The 20,697-nt window shown below is 42.3% G+C and overlaps 2 protein-coding genes across 3 annotated transcripts in view; one reads left to right on the top strand and one right to left on the bottom strand.

Annotated features, from left to right (window-relative positions):
- LOC120739949 (fibroblast growth factor receptor-like 1) overlaps positions 1–14,556 on the top strand; it is a 33,187-nt gene extending 18,631 nt beyond the window's left edge. The window contains exons 3-8 of one of the 2 annotated variants that reach the window (XM_040041960.1): positions 2,727–2,778; positions 2,871–3,143; positions 8,626–8,694; positions 10,489–10,773; positions 11,423–11,776; positions 12,233–14,556. In XM_040041960.1, coding sequence (XP_039897894.1) covers positions 2,975–3,143; positions 8,626–8,694; positions 10,489–10,773; positions 11,423–11,776; positions 12,233–12,672 — 1,317 coding nt within the window. In that variant the 5' untranslated portion in view covers positions 2,727–2,778; positions 2,871–2,974 and the 3' untranslated portion in view covers positions 12,673–14,556. The remainder of the gene's footprint in view (positions 1–2,726; positions 2,779–2,870; positions 3,144–8,625; positions 8,695–10,488; positions 10,774–11,422; positions 11,777–12,232) is intronic. The other variant, XM_040041959.1, reaches the window with a different exon arrangement.
- A 110-nt stretch (positions 14,557–14,666) lies between these two features.
- Positions 14,667–20,690, bottom strand: tacc3 (transforming, acidic coiled-coil containing protein 3). The gene is made up of 17 exons (XM_040041670.1): positions 20,566–20,690; positions 19,197–19,359; positions 18,743–18,861; positions 18,620–18,657; positions 17,390–18,500; positions 17,238–17,280; positions 16,993–17,137; positions 16,825–16,883; positions 16,608–16,744; positions 16,401–16,485; positions 16,180–16,305; positions 15,740–15,807; positions 15,608–15,651; positions 15,354–15,514; positions 15,141–15,247; positions 14,943–15,063; positions 14,667–14,860 (listed from the first exon to the last, which is right to left on the bottom strand). Exons 2-17 carry the CDS (start codon positions 19,356–19,358, stop codon positions 14,795–14,797), a joined length of 2,592 nt encoding a protein of 863 aa, XP_039897604.1. The 5' UTR covers position 19,359; positions 20,566–20,690; the 3' UTR covers positions 14,667–14,794.
- Positions 20,691–20,697: the final 7 nt, after the last annotated feature.

Genomic DNA, 20,697 nt, shown 5'->3' with positions numbered 1-20,697 from the left:
TCTGACTCCTCTAGTTTCCTCTCGTTTCCAGTCCATAGATTTTTCATAGAGAGACACATTTAAGGAGACCAAAATCTTCCTGCCTTTATGTTTAGATTCAGTAACTGGCACATCATATCATGTTTATTCAAGTACAAAAACTTGGAGGTTAGAGATGGAACTGTTTTTTTTCCAATGTCAGTATTTATCAGAAACTTCTTCTCATCTAACTTGCACTGATAAAGGAAATAAGGTTACTTCTCCAACCCTCAAATTATTCCTTTATGTTGGAAAGGACACATTTAGAGACAGAAAAATGGGTCTGTAAATGAAGCAGCAGTGAAAGTTCAGGTTAGCCAAAACCACCACAAACATAAAGCCAACAGAAATCTCAGCTTGGAAGGAAATCCTCCTCTGGAAGGTCGGCGTGAATTTACTGTAAATGTCGAACACTCTGCAAAGAAGTGCAAAAAAAATAAAGTTCACCTTTGTTTTTTTATAAATTTTATTTCTTTTTTATGAATGGAAACGGGGCATTCAGAAGTTCTCTTGTCTCTTTTTATTTTCTTCCGACTTGTACTTACGTCTCAAGAAATATATTTTGCAGCTTTGACAGAAGCATTTCCTTTGCAAGTTCAATCTGTTTTGATGCTTTGCTTCAGCTAAACCTTTGTTTTTGTAAGTCACTCCTCTCCATTAATCCAGAAGGGACACATGGTTGAGTGGCTTGTGAGACCATAAGTCGGAAGAGATAACTGTAGCCTATTTGTTCAAGATTTGGCAGAAATGTATTTATGTTTTCCCGAGGCGGTTAAATCCTTTAGGACTCGCGGTCCATATGAGCTCGAGCAGCACTGAGCCAACGCTGGGACGTGTCTGTGGTCCTAAATCAGATCCTACAGAGGAGAAACAGTGAGCGTCTCTGTTCTGATTTCCTAGTAGCTGTGGAGTGAGATACGGGCCAGCTGACAACAGCCAAAAAGACTGCGGTTGCATTTTCTCCACAGACATAAACAATGACACTTCCAATTTCCTGTGCGTGCTGTGGACCAGGAAAGGACATCCACAGAGAGAAAGGGAAAACTCTCAGTTTATGGGTGAAGGAAAGAGGGTTTCGTTGCTTTTATGCTGCTTTTACACTGAAATATTTCTTCTTTTTTTTTTACTTATACAGCTATATGTATTTTTTTGAGAGAGAAAAAAAGAGAGTTAAAGATTTTTGGCTTTAGAAATGATAGCGGCCCAGATGTTGTACCTGCAGCTGAGATACATCTGTAAGCAAAGTGATGGATGCCAGGGGGAGTTACCTGTGTCAGGATAATGAACTTCTTGTTTACCATATGTGTGAAATGCACTGAAGGAATGTGACTCCTGTGCATGCGTGCGTGTGTATGCATGCATGCATGCATTGGGAGAGGCCATGTGTACATACCCTTTCCATTGTTTTTACTGCGAGCAGAGCGCCCATTTGTCCTGAGCCGCAGTCTGTGCTCTGTGTACTTTTGAGGTCTGTCGCAGGTATAGGGTTTGGTTGCATTTCCTCCCCCTCTTTGCACTCCCTCGAGCTCCTGTTTCTCCTCCGCGTCTGCTCTGCTCAGTAATTCAGGGTTTTGTTTAGTTTTTGATGGGGGGTTAGTCGGAGGCCCGGCGCTGTGCGACCAGCGGCGCAGGCCTCCTAACACCATCACAGGGTGTTTCGGCCTGCTTCACTTCACCAGATCTGAGGGCCCAGACCCGAGCCAATTAAGAGCCGGGAGAATAGGCTGCTGTCCGTCTCGCTGCAAACCGCCCCCTCTCATCTCTTTGATGTCTTGCACGCTACACATAACCAGAGCCAGAACACTTCACCCTCTCTGTGCAGGCAGTGAACGACAGGGCTTACCCAATTATTACAATCTGGTTTCAAGATTTTGGGTAATCATTGAGAAGATGACAAATTGCCTCTATCTCGTTTCATCTGCCTCTGATCTCACTGTTTTAGACTCTGGTTTGATCCTGATAAGTCAGGATTCACATGCTTTTTTTTCCACTTGCAAGTGTGAATAAAGCTGTTTTTTCATCATCACTCAGTTATAATCTGTCATGCAAATTAAAAGATTTTTAGATTTTTATGGTTTGACTGCTGTTACTTTTAAATGTTACTAAAAGAAGAAAAACAAACTAAATGATACATGTCTACTTCATCCTAAAGACTCTTAATCCCTCTTCAGGTGATGTTTCATTGTCTGTTACACTATGATGGGGGGAAACACAGTGAGTTGCTGCGTGCTTTTAATGTTTTTGGCCTACAAATGCTAAAAGATGTGGAGCACCATCTGAATATTGTGGTCAGCCACAGAAACACAATTTCACTGTTAACAAAACAACTTTATCACGTGGCCCCCTTTTTTATAAGACTCTCAGTTGACAGTGGTGCAGTGCACATTATTGCACAGACGACAATAATGTTGCAGAAAGAAAGGCAGAAGACAAAAAGCAGGTAAATGAGCAAAATATATTAAGTATAAAGCATTTAAATAGTAAAGAACAACAAAAGCAGCCAAAAATCAGTAGAGTGGGGACTCTCGATTGTGAAAAGAAGATTATGTAGTGCTTTGGAGCTATAATGTTATTTCATCATGAGTCTACAAAGGATTTAAGCTGATTTCTATCTCACTATATTTTAATGGTGTCTAAAACCAACCAGACTAACGTTTTCCTTCAACATCTTTTTAATTCTCGTTTCTGTTCACTGGTTTTGCCTGAAGATGCTCTCAGTGTCATCATAAAAAGCAAAGAAGAGAAAAAGATGATCTGAAAGTGAGCGTTCACATTCACTGACTTAAATGTGAGCTGTTACATATGAGGAAATATATGAGACATTATAATTGCATATTTTCTTGCATCCTCAGGACCTCCACGGGTGTCTGACAAAGTTGAGCACAGACAGACGGCCCGGGTGGGCAGTGCCATCAAGCTGCCATGTCCGGTGGAAGGAGACCCTCCACCCCTCAAAATGTGGACCAAAGACGCACGCAACATCCACAGTGGCTGGATACGCTTCCGCATCCTCCGCATGGGCCTGAAGATCAAAGAGGTGGAGACGGATGATGCGGGGACCTACATCTGCAAAGCAACAAACGGCTTTGGTAGCGTTAACGTCAACTACACCCTCATCGTCATTGGTGAGTGCGGACGGAGTTCGGTTTGGATAACCTGCCCCTCGGCAGGCTCACGAGATGAGATCATTGGCTCGCAGAGAAATGTGTCATTCTTGTTAATGCAGCAACTATAAAACATGAAGTCACCTGTCTCTTAACTAAAACCAGAAACAGCGGCAGTGAGTCAGTCCCTGATTTGTACTGTCGGGCCTCATCAGTTCCGCTGTGGTGTTTAGGGGCCAGATTTGTAGCTTTTCCCGGCAGTCAGAAATCTCACCTCAGTTTAAACGTTAAACGAAAGCATCGCTCACAGAGGTCAAGGTCTAAAACAAGTAGATTTATGGAGGTTTAGTGGCTGATCCTCTCATCTGTTCTATGTGTTGCTGCCTCTACCTCTGTCTGCCCAAAGTCAACAGCGGCACGGGATATTGTTTCATACTACTTCATCCTCTGTGACTCAATTGGATCTCCAGCTCTTCCTTTTCCTTAGGCCACACTCTTTAGAGGAAGGAGGTCTGCAGCCTCACAATAAGAAACACATTCAGTGTAAAAGTTTGTCTCCAGCCTCTCCCGCAGCTCTTGTAAGAGCACAATCTGACCGAGTGTGTTACTCTTTTGCACACTTTTGAACACAGTGCATTTCCTCTGCGCTACAGCAGCACATGATGAATGAGCGGAGTGGAGCGTGAAGGCTGTGTTTATTCTAATTACTCTAAGATGCCTAATTTGGGCCAGAGTCTGTGCGCTCTCGCAGGAGGAGTTACAGTCTGGTCTTGTGACAGGCGTGCTTCAGACGAAGAAGAGCCATAATCAGGCACAAGCAGGAAACACAAATCACTTCAGAAAACGGCCCTTATTGCAGTAAAGCATGCGCATGAGTGGGGAATAGATGAGACCAAAGTTTATTTTAGGGTCTCCCTCTGTCTGTTGCTGGTGAGTTGAAAATGAGGGTGTCTGTTGATTGGGCTAAAATGAAAGGTTGGAGACTGGGACACGGAGCCAGCTATAATGGTTTGTAGTATAGTTGTGCTGTATAGTATCAAAGTCAGACGTGGCTATGGCTGTATGTGTAGTTAAAGGACATTCCTGTGAACTTTTTATAGTGAGTGTAAAGAATTTGTTAAAGATGGAGCTGGCAGTCTTGGTAGTGAAAATACAGAGTTCTAGATGTTTTAGATGACGTGTGAGCACTCACTGTAGCTAGGCATACACTCACCAGTCACTTTATTAGGTAATATTGTCAGAAATTTCACTACTAGAATTTTTCCACAAAACCATCTCTAAGGTTTACAGAGAAGAAGCATAAGAAGACAAATGTGACATGCCTTGTTGTCGGAGGTCAGAGTTAGAAGGCCAGAGTGCTTCGGTGCTCAGTCCAGTAGAGCACCTTTAGGAGGGGTGAAACATGAAATTCACATCATGGATGTGCAGCTGGCAAATCTGCAGCAGCTGTGTGATGCTTTTGTGTCAACATGGACCAAAAACTCTGAGGACTGTTCTGTGAATCTTTCCCCTGAAATCAGAAACATGTTTGCCGAGTAATCTAACTACTTAAAGTAAGTTAGGCAAGTAATTTAATGAATCGTCTATGTTGAAAAGGTCTTTTCGCAGCATGTTGAAACTGTTTTGTTAGTAAATAAACATTTATTATGAAACTTTCCAGCCTGCACTTCCAGGAATTCTGTCAGTTTGTGTCTGGAAATTCAGAAAAAACAATTATCAAGTACTTTTTGTATTCCTTAAAGATTTGTGAAAAAGCAAGGAGTATTATTTAGGGGATTGTACTTTATCATTTTCATCGAAACTTGACAAATATAAACTAGTTGTGACATTTTTAGATCTCTTTCCAAGTTGAGAAAAAGCTTAACTAAACAACCAAATAAGTATTAAAAAAGAAAAAGAAAAAAAGGAGCTCCGAAACTTTCCAGACCGATGTTTTCTTTGAACATGTGAGATGACCGATTTTTGAAAATGAAGTATTTATCCAGAGTGGAGCCAGAGGTTATTTGGGCTATATTTTTATTTAAATATTGATTTAAAGTTGGGAGATAAAGACACGCAGGCATACACACTCTCACACACTCTCACACACAGTTAACCGATTAATCTCACTGATAAATAACTTGAGGATAATTTGTGTGGTTTGACTTTCTGTTGTGGCTCCGCTGAGTGAGAAGACAAATGAACAGTTAGATGTTGCTGGCATGAAGCTGGCACTGATTCCTTTGAGATCAGAGATTGCTTTGAGTAGAGCATGCATTGCCCTACTCCTCTTTGAGACTTCTTTAAAAAAAATCCTTTGCAAGTCTAATCTTAAGTCTTTCTTGGAAGCATATTTCCATGAGATTGTTATCAGAAGTCTGTTGACCCTTTATGGAGTTACCTGGAGACTTTCTGGCCTGACTCTTAATCCTGAACTGGCTTGTTCCATTTCCTACTTATCCTCGGGTGCTGGTGGCAATGAGTGCATAACAAATGGACTCTGCATTTCTCAAGAACACCCCCTCCTCTGTTTCAGCTCTCTTGTCTATCATCCCATTACTCGCTGGCAGGCCATCGCCGCAGCGTTTGTTTTTATAGGTAATTGTTCCATCAGGGGTGCATTTTCATTCGGGTTGCCACAAAGATTATGGCAGCCTCATTGTCAAAATACTTGCAGGACTGAAGTCAGATTAATACAGCCAAATAGTCTGCAATTATCATGAGCAACACTTTCCAGTAACACTGAATCACCTAATTTTGTACGGTTTTTAATTTAGCTGCATGCTGTAAAACCTGCTGTCCGTGTGTGTGTGTGTGTTTAGGGGATAAATTATGGTGCTTAAAGAGATCAGAGAACATAGTTTATTTATTTGAAATTCTGTAAATGAGGGGTAGCGGGCGCCCAGCACAACTGAAGTATCCATCATGTGCGTGTATTATTTTTACTGGAGCGAACATGTCAAGAGGAGCAACTGCATTCAGTTATAGTGCCGGTCAGGGGAGGAGGGTCAGCTAAATCCTGGCAGCTGTTCAAGTTCAACATGGAGAGCATAACTCCTAAGACATCGCTTGGGACCCGGCAGAGAGGCCAAGCAGAAGAAAAACAGTAAGATAAAGATTGTGGAGTGAGACTGGAAGTGCGAGAGTGAGAGGTTTTGCGGGCTGATCCGTGGAGGCGGGGTGGAGGGGGTTCCACTGAGGCTGGAGAGATATCCCTCTTCCCATCTGCCAGCGGACAGCGTGTCCTCCCAAGAGCTATCTGAAGAATCTGGTCAGTCAGTGCAACATGGCGCCTCCTCAATCCCTCCAGCTGGCTGTTTGGGCCCTGTTTGGGGTGGTCTCCTGACAACTGGCCCCCATCACCTCCTAGCACCCCTGCCAGGATAGACCGATGCATGCAGCAGTCTCATCCTCAGCTGCTCGGGCTACAGCAAGGCTTCACGAGGATTAATATGGGATTGTCTGATTAGCATTTAGAGGATTGCATGTTAATGTTTATGTCTGTGCAGATTAAATATTACAGGATTAGCGCTCCTTATTTTAGGGTGAAAATGTTGGCTCGCATTGTTCATTTTTCTCCTCTCTCTAGAGATGTTGTCAGGCTGGATAAACTGCCATGTGTCTCACTGATCACATGTGAGAGCTGTTTGGAGATTTCCAGAGTGTGATGCAAGGTCACTGAGCATAACTTTCCCTGGACATTAGTGTCCCCAACAACATCTGGAGCTCATTGTGACCCCAAATCATCCAGGCCTTTTCCTGTGGTTCAGCTGGCACAGGAGGCCAGTGTATCGTGACCTGTTTCCTGCGGCTGGATTTGTGAATGAAGTGGGAGGGAATGGCGTCAGACCCCAAACACTGTAGCTAGATCATGAATGAATGGGAGCTGTGTGGAAAAAGATTGACTGTATTTTAGCCAGCTTAGGCTGAGTCTCACTGGAGCACTGTCCCATTTGCGCGAAGAATTTGTGACTTCACACAGAGAGCACTGATTCCATAGTGTGTAACAGCTTTTACTAACCTTCCTGGACACAAAAATGCTCATTTATAGAGGAGGCTTCTTAAGCACTTCTCCTTTACTGATTTTATTTTTCAGATTTCCAAAAATAACATTCATATGGCAGCCAGGAGATGTCCTACATCACCCCTGTCTGCAGTCCAGTGAGCCAACATTGTGCAAGGACAATAGTGGCAAGGGATAGCTTTAACAGGACAGACTTATAAAGGGCACCATTGTTCCCTGAAATTGCCAAAAAGTAGAGAGGAAATAGATTAAAGAGAAAAAAGTCAGAAAGAAAACCCCGGCAGTGTGGGACCATGTTCTGTTTGGATTGGGAGGTTCAGGAACCAGGAGGAATGTGGAGAGTCCGAGTGAGCAACAGAGAAATATTTCTTCCACTGGAGGCTGTTTTTTAAAGGAATGGGTTATTATAGTTGGCCAGTTAAACCCCTTCAAATAGCCATGACATCATGGCTGGGCTTGGTGCTGCAGGGGACAAACAAAGGAGGGTTTGTACCCAGAGAACCCCAGAGAGCTTTGAGGGTTTCGGGGGGACTCAGAGGGAGGCAGAATGAGGAGGTTAGAAGTCACATCTGGTCTCTTTACCTGACCCAATCAAACCCTGAGAGGGAATCGAGTGTGCCAAACTGCATCTGAAAAAAAATCCCAACGTGAGGCTGCCCTGAAGCGGGAATCAAAACGAGTCTTAGAAGGTAATAAACTGGCTGGGAGATTTTCCTATGGGATCGCTGTTAAAACATACTGTTAAATGGAGGTGCTGCTAAATGACAAAAAAATAATCCTTTTTCCCCAAAATGCTACACATACGCTGGTTTCTTTTTTCGTTTTTTAACGTGAGGATGTTTTGTGCAATTGCACCTCATTAATATGGCAAAAATAAATCATTCAATTGAAGCACTTCTTCAATAATAACCTGCTTAATGTCCATCTGCACTCATTGGTAAATATTGGCAAGAAACTCGATCTGCTTCATTAATTCATCACTGCTTAACTCGAAAAGTGAATACGCATTACAAACCCATCGATTAGGTTTCACTCATTATATTTCCTCTAAGCCCCTGTCTCAGCTCAGCTGTATGATGTCAGCCAATGACATAAACTCCACAGCTGTCTCCTGGAAGCGAGCTTATATAAACTGGTCATATTACTTCCAAACGCTGCACAGTATGACCTGAGCATGCAACACTCTCAGAAGAGCCTGTCGATAAATGCTGAATTGAATTGGTGAGAGCCAGGAACAGTTTTCTTGCCTTGTTTTTGTATCCGGTCACCGCTACTGCAAAATGACTATAACAGAATAGAAGAGGGGGATTGTAATGGAAGGATTTAAAATGAGCCTGTCATCTGAAATGTCAGTGTGTACCGGATGTTGTATTCATGCGCCCAAAATAGTAAATGTGCAATAATTGTTACTTATTCAGATTCTTCTATACTGTAGTGAGGACCTTAATGTCTCACTCAGCCTTTTGTTGACTTATTTGAGTTTTTCTGCTGTGTTAACAGATGATTCGGGTTCCGATAAAACTGGATTGAGGGCACCTGATGGAGCCGAGCTTGGTGGTGAAAAATTTGGTAAGACTTCTGTGCATGCTCTCGACTTTGCAGCTGGAAATTCAAGGACTAATTGAGTTGTTTTGAATGCTTTATTGCATGTACTGCAAGTCATATTTACTTTTACAGCTGTGGGCAAACCTATGTGTAATAGTCACTGTGCAAAAATCTTGAGCCACCCCTCATTTCTTTAGATTTCTCTTCCAAGGAGTCAGACTTTCTTGTAAGTGTTTAACGTGGTCTTGGGCAACAGTTTTCCAGGCTTTCAGGAGCTGATGCAGAGTTTTTCTCCTTCTACGTGACCAGTTTTTGCTGGACCACTCACCACTGGCCTATGAATCATCTGATCATAAAAATGTACCTAACTCAAGGGATGAACCAGTGCTGTGTCCACACATAACAGACAGCATAGCAAAAAAAAAAGTTAAAATTTTAAATCGTCCTTTGTTACTAGTAGACTGTTGCAAAAACATATCATTTGTTTCCATTTCTTTATTTGAATTAGCAAAAAATGACAAACACATTTTGATGGCCGTAAAATTGTAGTTTTGAACCAACAAGGTAATTCCTAAAAACTCATTAGCTGAAAGCCTTGAATGGTGGGCAGGTCTTGTTGATTATTTGAATTTTTTTGGTTCAAAACATCATTGGTGCAACCGTGAGTTCAGCCTGTATAACATGGTGGAGGCTCTGTCATGGTGTGGGGCTGCACTTCAGTCAGTGGTGTTGGGGATCGTGTCAAAATTGTTGGAATTACGAACACAGAAAAGTGTTGGCAGATTTTGATCCCCCATGCAATACTATCTGGAAAGCATCCGAAAGGCTTCATTTTTCAGCATGACATTGATCCCAAACACACTTGCAGCGCAGTAAAACTATACTTAGCTAGAAAATAATACACTGTGGAACACTATCAGTCATGAGCTGGCCTTCACTGAGCCAAAGACTGATGAAGCAGTGTGCGATCATCTTGACAGAGAACAGAACAAAAGGCGTCCATCTTCCAAAGAAGAGCTTTGAATTTCCTTCGGAAAGCCTGGAGAACTATTCCTGACTTAAAGAAATTACAAGAAAGCAGTTTTTTGCTGTTTTTGTCTTATATGCTGTTTTTCCATGTAAGTTTCGCACGTGTCAATACATATTTTCCCAGCAAAATGTAAAGAAGCTCCTCAATTTATCCACTTTCCTAAATTGGTTATTTTTGCTTTATCCCCCTTTACTAAATATCTTTTGATTAGCTGTCGCTCATTAAGAGACTCTCCTGTGATCACAGCCAGAACTGTGTGCCTGAGCACGCAGGAAATCTACTCTCACTGACTAAAAAACTGACTAAAAGTAAGCAGTCTGAAGCCTCAACCTTTGGCTCACAGGGATTACTTACATGTTTGTCTAAGTCTAAGTCATCAGTAATGACCAAGAACCCCAGCCCTGAACACTGTCCTTCTTGGAGACAAGAAAAAAAGTCCTTTTTTGTTAAATATCTTTATAGTTTTTGATGCATGTTGGTTAGAATTATTATTATTATTATTATTATTTTACTTTTGACTGCTAAGACTCGGGAGAATAATTTTTAAAAAAGAGCAAATACTACATATTCATATAGCACAGGGTTAGGAGTCAGAGTCATTCCTCCAGACCTCTGAGGGTTAATACAAACTTCCACCATCATAAAAGTATGTGTAGGTCAGGAAATAAGGAAATTTTTTAGAAACTCTATAGATATCAATAGAAACATAAAACCTCACTTGAGAAATGTGGAAAAAAGGTAAATTATACTATCTACTCAAAGTAACCAGCTTGTACTTTCCTCCACAGTGCGTCCCCGCTTCACTCAACCTACAAAGATGAGGAAGAGAGTGATAGCTCGCCCAGTGGGCAGCTCAGTGCGGCTCAAGTGCGCAGCCAGTGGAAACCCTCGACCGGACATCGTGTGGCTGAAGGACGACCGGCCGCTGACGGAGCAGGAGGTCGGCGAGGGCCGTCAGAAGAAGTGGACTCTGAGTCTGAAGAATCTGCTGCCAGAGCACAGCGGCAAATACACCTGCAGGGTCTCCAATTGTGCCGGGGAGATCAACGCCACGTACAAAGTTGAGGTCATACGTGAGTATCCCGCAGAGAGCTGAGCTGTACACATACCGAGCACGCTCACCTGGAATTATTAGGGCTAACAGATGAGGCCGAGCAAATTATTTTAAATGGTTACTGCTGTTTGTGCGTCTCATGTTTGTGATTTTATGTACATCGCTGCAGGAAATTCAGACAGCCTAATCACTGTTTCGGGTCTGATTATGACCAAGGAAAAACATGCCGTATCCATATTCTTCCTGCATGGATGAATGTGTAATCATGTATATGAGAAGAATACTAAGAACGCAAGTTTGAGAGTGGGGGCTTGTGCCTTGGTGTTTGTACAGAGGGGAGAGAGCTCAGCTTAGAGACCATCCACCCAATCTGGAGCTGATTAAAGCCCAGCTGTCTGCCAGACCCACTGCCCCCCCCCCTTTTCCCATGAGAAATGTGTGCTGTACAACCAGGAGCAAAGAAAGAGAGGAAACTAATCACACATACTTCTTGTGTTACATGTGGTATTCTTCCCTCAATGTCAATTATAAGTTCTAAGCCTGAGGGTAATAACAGCGTGGAGGACTAAGACCTCCTCTGTCCGCAGAGGGGCTGTCATGTCAAAAGATGTCTGTGTGCATCTTGACAAGTTGGGTTTTGTTTTGTTTTTCTCTGTATGTTCACTCAGAGAGGACAAACTCCAAACCTGTCCTGACAGGCACCCACCCGGTCAACACAACGGTGGACTACGGCGGCACCACGTCCTTCCAGTGCAAAGTGAGGAGCGACGTTAAGCCGGTCATTCAGTGGCTCAAACGCGTGGAGACCAACGAGGAGAGCCGCTACAACTCCACGATCGAGGTGGGGGACCATAGGTTTGTGGTGCTCCCCACGGGTGAGGTGTGGTCGAGGCCCGACGGCTCCTACCTCAACAAGCTGCTCATTAGCCGCGCCAAGGAGGACGACGCCGGCATGTACATCTGCTTAGGCGCCAACACCATGGGCTACAGCTTCCGCAGTGCCTTCCTCAGTGTGCTGCCAGGTGAGGCTCGAGGAATGTCTGTCTGCAGTGTTACAGTAAACTGTAGAAAAGCTTGGATAAAGCCCAGTGCTATCAACCTATCAATCGAATTACATATACAAAAATGTTGTGTTTTTTTCTTTATGTATCTGCATTAGTGCAAATAGTATATGCATGCATAAATCAGGAAAAGGTACCTTTGGAGGCATCAGTATGTTTTGAACTAATTAGGCTATTTTTCCCATCAATTAATTATTAATCATTCAGTAAAAATGTAGCATTTTTAAACTTTAATTCATGCCTTTTCCTCTCTTGTTCTGTTTTATGATTTTAAACCAAACATATGTTTTCTCAGCAACCCATATTCAGCGATGAATAACAACAAGTAATGTGATAATAAAACTACAACTGTTAGTTTGCTGGCAGACAGCAGAGTATGGAAACATTTAAAAGCTGGAATCTCGTTTTCTTTTACAGACACTAAGCCTCACATAACACCGATGTTTCCGCAAGCCTCCAGCTCCCTCCCCTGGCCTGTCATCATTGGCATCCCTGCAGTAATAGTGTTCATCTTTGGCACAGTGCTGCTGTGGTTCTGCCAAAGCAGAAAACACTGTCCTCCTCCCAGCTCCCCGGCCGCGCAGGTACTGCAGAGCTCTCAGCGGCTGCCGCACCGGGAGCGGGACAGGGGCTGCGCGGCTCCCTCGTCCAGCTCCTCCAGCCCCGAGAAAGACTGCGTGACATCCATGAGCTATGAGGAGTACCTCGCGCAGCAGCAGCAGCTCCTCCTCGGCCAGGGAGGACCAACAATTCCCGCTAAAATCTACCCCAAAATCTACACAGACATTCACACACACACTCACTCCCACGTGGATGGGAAAGTACATCAGCATCAACACATTCATTTTCAGTGTTAGTGCCAAATATTCCCAAATACTCTCCTCTAAGCTGCGGACTGAACAGGAACTCTGGAGTGACACTCACCTGGCATTAATTTTTTAAAATGGAGATTGTTGGAAAAGTGTACAATGTGTGGAAAACAGTGGCCAGTGATACACACCTTTTGTTATTACATAAAAACTTCCATATTTGTTGCTCTTTTTTTTTATACCTGTCAGATTCTCACACCACTACAAATGGATCAATCCTTGGCGGGCACTTACTAAAAAGGACGGGGACGTTTTTATTTTATTTTTTAAGAGTGTGAGGTTAATAGCAGCTATTAGGACCAGCTGAAAGGTCTTCCTCATCAGATGAATTTTCCATTTTCTCAAGTGAAAGTTGGTCTTTATCTTTCACATGCTCAGCTGTTGGAGCGCACAGATGAAAATGGTACTCAAGACTTACAAAAGGGCTGGTTTTACGCTCCTACTCAGGTTGTCCTTTTGTTTGTTAAAGATGCATTATGCTGGGAATGCTGACCACTATCCTTTATGTTACCTTTTTCCATCCCTGACTTCTGTTAAAAGTGATATAGAATAGACTGATAAATGTTTATTGTCTTTCACAGAGTGGAATAATTACATTGCCATGTCAACTGTGTTGGTCTACATTATCATTTTTTAACCTTTTTTGTGGTAGCTTCCCATCTGTAGTCAGTAGTATGTTGACAAACAAGAGAAGATGAGTCTTTTTGACATCAACCTTTTCCACCCACAGTTCATGAAGCTGTAGTCATTTATAATCAAACTGATGACTATTTAATTTATTTTGCTAAAAAATGTATCAAAGGTTTATTTTTCAGAGTAAAGCGTTTTGCATATCTATGTAATGTTATTACGTTGTTGTGTATAGTACATATTTGAATATTGTCACTCAGTTTATTCACATTTACTTCATGCCAATATTTAGGTATTTTTTGTATGTAATTGGTTGTATTTGACAATCTTATTTGATGTACTCTAAGGTTTAAAAAAAAGTTTGAAGGTTTGATAGTTTGATTAAATGACCAGAAACAAAAACAGATGCATTCTTCCTGAAGATTAGTGGATTTTGGGTATTAGTTAAAAGCTGCAGTGTGCACTGTGATGAAGGCGTACCTTTCATGAAACCGTCAGGGCACGCAGGTCAGCTTTCTTCCTTTGAGTGGGTTGAAGTGTCCGTCGAGGGTGACACAGAGGGCATGCCCACAGAGGGGCAGAACGTGCTGGGATGAATGAATAGATACTGTACAGACACAAGAGCAGTCTCACAGTTGCTTTATAGATGAGTGATGGCCCCTGCAAGACTACACCAAACAACCAGCATCTTTTCTCATTTAAGTGAATTGACCCTCTCCTCCCCCCTCTCTAGTCTGCACCACCACCATCTACTCATTCAACTCCAATCTAGGTAGGATTTCCTTTCACCATTTAGGAAGTGCATTGTCCTGCTGTGGGAGTGATGTGACAGGACCCTGTGATTGCTCAGGAAAGAAGGGGAGCATTGTATCAAGTGAGCTCTTGTTTTGTTGCAAGTATGGCAGGATGGAGATGAGCGTTGGCTCCAGACAGATGACGGCCGAGTACACTGAGCAGCCTGTTTTTAAAGCAGGTGCGTTTCACTGAGTCAGAAAGCTGTGGTATTGTCGTGTCCATAAATAACGCTTAGAATACAAAATCCAGCTGAGAAGATTAAATTATGAGAGCATGCACTGCCCTCTAGTGGTCAGGGTCCTGTATATCAGCCATTGCTAAAGTCAGAAGTGCCACAATCCACTTAGAACATCAAGAAAATCCCATGGGGTCTACCCAGTCTTAACTGCTCACTCCAAAGTGATTTACCTTGAAAAAATTGTTTTATATTTAAGAAAAAAAAAAAAATTTTGTTATAACTGCAGGCTACATGCAATACCTCACCTGCCCACAGTTTGAGAATCCCTGAGTATAGCATACAAGCAAAACTAAAGATTGATGCAAGAATGATCACCAGATCAATAAATCCTTTTTATTAACCTTTTTACAGTATTAGAACATTGAAAGAGACAAACAGTTCACCACACAAGAAGACACTCTGGACATAAAGATAAAGAACAGAAGCAAACAGCATTTAAAACCAAGTTCAGCCCTTTTGCACATTGGATATGAGTTCATCACAAAGTTTGGTGAGCTCCTCTGCCTCTTTCTCCTGTAACAAGAAAAGAATTTAGAAATGAGAAGAAAAGTGATAACACTGCTGCAAATTCATGAAAAACAACATGCCGACTTGCCTTCTGGTCCAAGCTCTTCTCCAGTGACTGCACTTTCAGCTGCTCTCTGCGCAGCTGTGCTTGAAGCGCAGATACCTCAGCCTTGTATTTGGATCGCACCTCAGCTATTCCTTCATTTGCACTGATGGTGAGAATTAAATTCAAGTTAGTCAACGCAAGTCTCCTGATGCTTCAACATAAAAGGCCAGAGTTTCTTACTGGCTAATTTTCTCCTCGGCGTGAGCTTTAAGTGTTTGATAGCGCTGCTCCTCCTTTTTGATCCTTGCCAAGTAGTCCTGTGCACAAGACTTCAGAGTCTCTTCATTCTGGGTAGAGGATGCAGAATTTTTCAACATTTAAACCGTAACATTAAAAAAAAATAATAATAATTTGAAATTATAGCAAACATTTGTCTGGCTTCCATGAGCTGACCTTTTTGTAACCCTCTATAACGTCCTTGTACTTCTCCAGCCTCTTGAAGAGCTCGCCTAAAGATCTCTCCATAGAGTTCAGGTCGCTGGATAGTTGCTCCTTCTCCAACAGAGCCGCATTGAGCTTCGCCTGGGCCACCTCCCTCTCCTTCTCTTGATCAGCTGACCAGTGGCAGGAAATTTTTAATTAAATGTTTGACAAAATACCCCACACATTAACCCTTCTGATGAGCGCAACATATACATATAACTTACCCATCATCTTTGTGATCATGAGCTCAAATTCAGCTACTATTTTCCTATGACGGAGACAAAATGTGGTCAAAGATCTTCAAAATTGATTTTATATAAAAACAACAAGAAATTTTAATATGATGCACAGCTCACCTCATTTCTTGCTCATTATCAAGCAGCTTACTGTTCTTCATACTCCACTGGTCCTCTTTTTCTTTACCCTATATGAGAGAGAAATGTACACTTTATTTTTTCCTTGAGACTAAGAATGGTGCCCATCATCAACTTCAATGCCAAGCATTTATTCTTTGGATCCAGAGGAGCTTTGCATAAACCACAATTCAAAATAATCCCATTGATCTTTTCTGGCCTTTGGTACAGCCAATTAGTCCAGCATGACTGAAACAAATCTTAGTGCCATTTTACTTTTAACCTTCTGATTGGCTGCTACATGTAGATACAAATTTTGATCTTTGTGTTTAAAGTGTGGCTAAACCTGATTATTTTAAAATAAATAAATAAAAGTATCATAATTTAATGTGGATGTTTTCGTGTTCAAATGCTGTATGGATGTGAAAAGCCAGACAACCTACTTCTGCCTGCACTTTGGCGATTGCTGCATCCAAGTCTTTCTGACTGTACTTCAGCACTTCGATGATAGCCTCTTCGCTGTTTGCTGGCTGCGGGAAGGGAGGGACAAAGCTCTCAAGGACTTGAGTCTAGATGATATAAGTGGAGAAGATTTCAAAGTTAGCAGAAATAACAAAGGCGATGAGAAATTACAGGTCCAGTGGACAGAGTACAAGAGACTCACCGATGCTGCTGCATCGTCAAGCAGTCTGAAGTCATCTTTTTGTGGACCATTTGCCACTTTATCTGCCGTCTGTGGTGTTTCAAGCCTGAATTAAACAGAACAAAGTGAAGAGGTTTCCTTTCCGATAAATTTATTTTACAGAAAATCAAAAGCCGATCAAATTCGGCTCTAATGTCCAGTGAGAGCAGCAGCACAACAGAACTACACCGTACCGTAAAACAGGGGCAGCAGGGGGGGGGGGCTTGAATCTGAGCACCCGGGCCTGCAGACTTCTTTGGGCTCTCCCTCAGGAGGGGATCAAATTTTAGGTACAAGGACTGTTTCCTCAGTGCGGACTCCTTGAACTATTGATGAGAAAATGTAAACACTTTGAACCTTGTGGTTGAGGATTTAGTCATTTAGCAAAGATAAAGAAAGCACTTACACTGCTGGACCCAAACTGTTCGAGGTAGTCAATCTGTCCATCAAAGTCACTGGTCATGACTGGAGATAAAGATCGTGGGTTAAAAGCAGTAAGAGCTTTCCATTACTGCTAAGGATTGAACAAAAGCACGGTTTGGTTCAAACAGAGCTGAAGCCAACAATTACTCACACATTGCTCCAGGAACAAACTCGTCATTGAAGTCTAGCATGTCAGCTTGCGCCTTCTGCTCAGGCTGAGAGGGTTCAGAGGACTCCGGGAGATTCTGCACTGGTTGTTTGGTGTCAAGGTCAGAGACAACCTTGTTATCTGCAACCTGTCATTCCATAATAAACAGATGTTTGTTAAAAACCAAAAACAACCCACACATACACAATATACCGAGAGTTGCATCAAAGTACATTCCTCCAACTTACCTGTACATGGTTTGGTTCAGGAGCTGGCAAACTGTCTTCAGCACTGAGAAGATGAAAACTTTTAGAGTGAATCTACAGTGAAACATGGCACTACTGGTAAGTGAAGCGTCTGCTGCTAATAATAACTATACTAAGCCTTTACTTTCTCTTACCGTGCTGGCGGTTCAGCCTCCTTTGTCACAGGGACATCAGTTTGCTCCTGAACTGCGGTTTCTACTGGTTCTGGGCTGGATTTCCTGCTGCACACGGGGGAGTTGTTTATGGCCGTTTTTGTGCCAAAAGGATTGAAGTTTGGGTCGTCAAACTTTTCAAAGTCAAAGGAGTAAGAACTTTTAGGCTGTAAAGCATCAGCATCACCATAACTGACTTCAGGCGTCACTTCAGCTTCTTTTGGTGGTTTGACATCAGACACCTGCTTTGGCTCTTTAGGTCTTACACCAGTTGGCCTTTTGCCAAATTTCTTAGGTGGCGGTTTCCGTTTGACTTCAGCACCATCATCAAAATTGAATTCAAGTTTGACAGGCCCGTTCTTGGTTGGGCCTTCCTTGACTGGGTCATCAGCCGGCTGGGATTCAGCAGGAGGGGGTTTTGCTGTGTCGGCAGATATCAGATCCACTGTAGCTTCATGCTTCACCTCGTGCTGAACAGGCAATTCTTGGGCCACCTCAACAACAGATTGTTTGCTTTCCTCTGCAAGTGCATCTTCATTTGACACCTTTCGCCCAAGGACAGGTGAATTTGGAATTTTAGAGCCACCAGTCTGGAAGGGATTGACTGCGTCAAGGTTGTCAAAATCGAAGTTATAAGAACCTTTTGCTGGGAGTGGAGCATCTTCTGCAAAACTGCTGGACGACTTCTCTTGATCTGTGCTTGAAGACGCAACACCAAGCTGTTTTTCATCAGGTGTAGCAGGCCATGAATTGTCTTCCTCAACCACTGGAACCTTCACTATAACCACACTGCTCTCCGTGGAGCAGATATCGGCAGAAAGATCAGCGAGTGAGTTTTCTACAGACGCGCTGAATGGAAGGGTCTCATCTAGTGCCGACTCCATTTTGATAGGCTCCTCCACGATGTTCACTGGCGGTGCGTTTTCAGACTTGCTATGATCTGCAGGGGGGTTTTCAACAGCAGGCCTCATAGGTGAGAGAGCCATATTGTTAGACCCCTGAAATGGATTGAAGTCATCAAGGTTTCCAAAATCCAGCATGTAGCCACCTCTGCTTTGTATTGGCATGTTGTCATCGGGATAAGATGACACTTCTGCAGGGGGAAAGAAAAAAGTAATGAAGGTATCTGCTAATCTCTCAGCAGTGGTAGGGGGAAAATACATAAAGAGCTCATAACTTACAAGTTTAAAAATAAATAAATAAGTAAATTACCTTCTTTGAGTTGCTCAGTGGCTTCCTGTGGCAAAGTACTACAAAACCAAAACATGATAGGTTACCTAAATGCAACACTTTTTTCAATGAAGGCATACTGGTGAATGACACTCATTTACTTACTTTGATTTATCCAAATCCATAACTTTTGTATTCTCGTCAACACTCAACAAATTGACAGACTTGTTGGGAGACAGAATTCTTTTAGTCACAGGGTCTCTTCTTGGAGTCTGAAAACAAACCTACACAAAAATTATTTAGTCAGTAGTCAGAAGTAGTCAGCTGCCCCCAAAAGGCCTGGTTTTGAGCCTTGAAAAACCTTTTGTCTACAAATAACTGCATTTCTTTTTCTTCATACAAGGTTTTCTTGTCCATCTTATTAAAATTCTGTTAACACTGGTTAGAGACAAACAGGCTGAGGTCAGAGTTCATATAGTACCAAAAGTAAATAATTTTTCATCTGATAGTCAAAGAGTGAAAGACAGTCATTAGCATTAGCTTTCTGCCCAGGGCTACACTGCCTTGTGACTATACAATGGAATGGGATGAAAGTTTTTGTTGTTGTTGTTTTTTTTACCTTTACCCCCTTTGGTACAGTCTTGCTGGGCAGGTTTTCTGTCTGGCGTAGGATGGAGGGCCTTCCAGTCGGCTGATCCAGGGCAAATATGTCGTTAGGAGAGTTGTGCTTTCCTCCTGGGCAGACCCCACGATTTTCATCATTAACATCAACAGAGCTCATCCTGTAAAAAAAAAAATAGAGGAAAAAACTGTTATGCGACTGTACTGGGACCTCTAACCCTCACCGCTGAAGGAGGCGTCAGTCTTAAAGCTGCAACCAGTTGATAAGGCACTCTTCTGGTTACAGTTTACTCAGTGTGGGTGGAGAGCAAGAGAGAAAAATAATGTAAGACTTACACAAGAACCAAGGCAGATATATTGAGTCGGTACTTCTCCTGGTGAAGTTCTTAGAACTCATTTGAACGCCTCTCTCCGGGTGGTTTGCAGTAAGGCTACCGTTTGCCTTTAATCCCACCACTTTCCTACATTTGTTTTGTGTATTTGTGCACAAAATATTTTAGGTAGAATTAGCGCTGCAGCAGTTGCATAGTTTGGCCACCAGATGGTCTTGAAGAGTTTATTTTTCCACACTCAAATGGCAGTCAATGTCAACAACTTTGTAACAAAAATAATGCTTTTTAGATAATATAGCATTATCAGTTTAAAATAAACTCTTAAATATTTATCCGCCAATTTTGATAAATCCTGGTATATAAATATTTATCTAAGCCTTGGCTTTTAGTCTTTAGACTTAATGCTGTCTAAGTCACGTATTAAGCCCTAGATGAATGAAGCATTATTGGGAGGAATGAGTCTTCCAAGTTATTTTAACTGGTTAAACTACATGAAGCGCATATATGACAAAGCAGCAACACGTGATTTCTTGTAGCCAAAGGTTAGCATGCCTAACTTTACAAACCTGGTTACAAATAATGGATAGCGAACTAACCATCCCTGGTGTCTTAATGGCTGTACAAGACAGCCGTTTGCTGGCACTGAAGCGGTAGATCAACCCCCCACTGTCTCTGATGGATGCCAGGAGAGCAGTGTTTCATTCAACCGTTAGTTATTAGTAAGAGAACAACAATGCACATAAACCGCAGAGTACAAGCCACGACGTGGTTAGGTTACAACAAACAGGCATCTACTCCCTACTCAAGTTTACCAAATTTTTCATTAAAGCTAATTCAACTTTCGACACCCTGTACACACTAGCACTGATATAGTTAACGTCAACAGTAAAGTGACAATAGCACCTTTGCTAGCTAACCGGTACACTTTAGTTAACGGAAAGTCGAAGAAAATAAAATCTCAACATCACATCTTAAAATACCAAACATTGCCAGAAATAACATACTAAACTGTAATCCCGTGTATCTACCACTTACCTCAATAAAACATATGGTGCTGAGAGAAACTGGGTCTTCGTCCATACAGTGACGATGAGAAATGAAGTCGTTTTGAAAAACCCTCGCCTTGCCTGGGTGACAACCGTTTGGATTTTAAAAGCCGTGAAACTC

Source organism: Simochromis diagramma, unplaced genomic scaffold (genome assembly GCF_900408965.1).
Source record: "Simochromis diagramma unplaced genomic scaffold, fSimDia1.1 OVJJ01000304.1, whole genome shotgun sequence".
Lineage (NCBI taxonomy): Eukaryota > Metazoa > Chordata > Actinopteri > Cichliformes > Cichlidae > Simochromis > Simochromis diagramma.
Note: the sequence above shows the minus strand (reverse complement) of the source record. Positions and strands in the feature narration are given on the sequence as shown.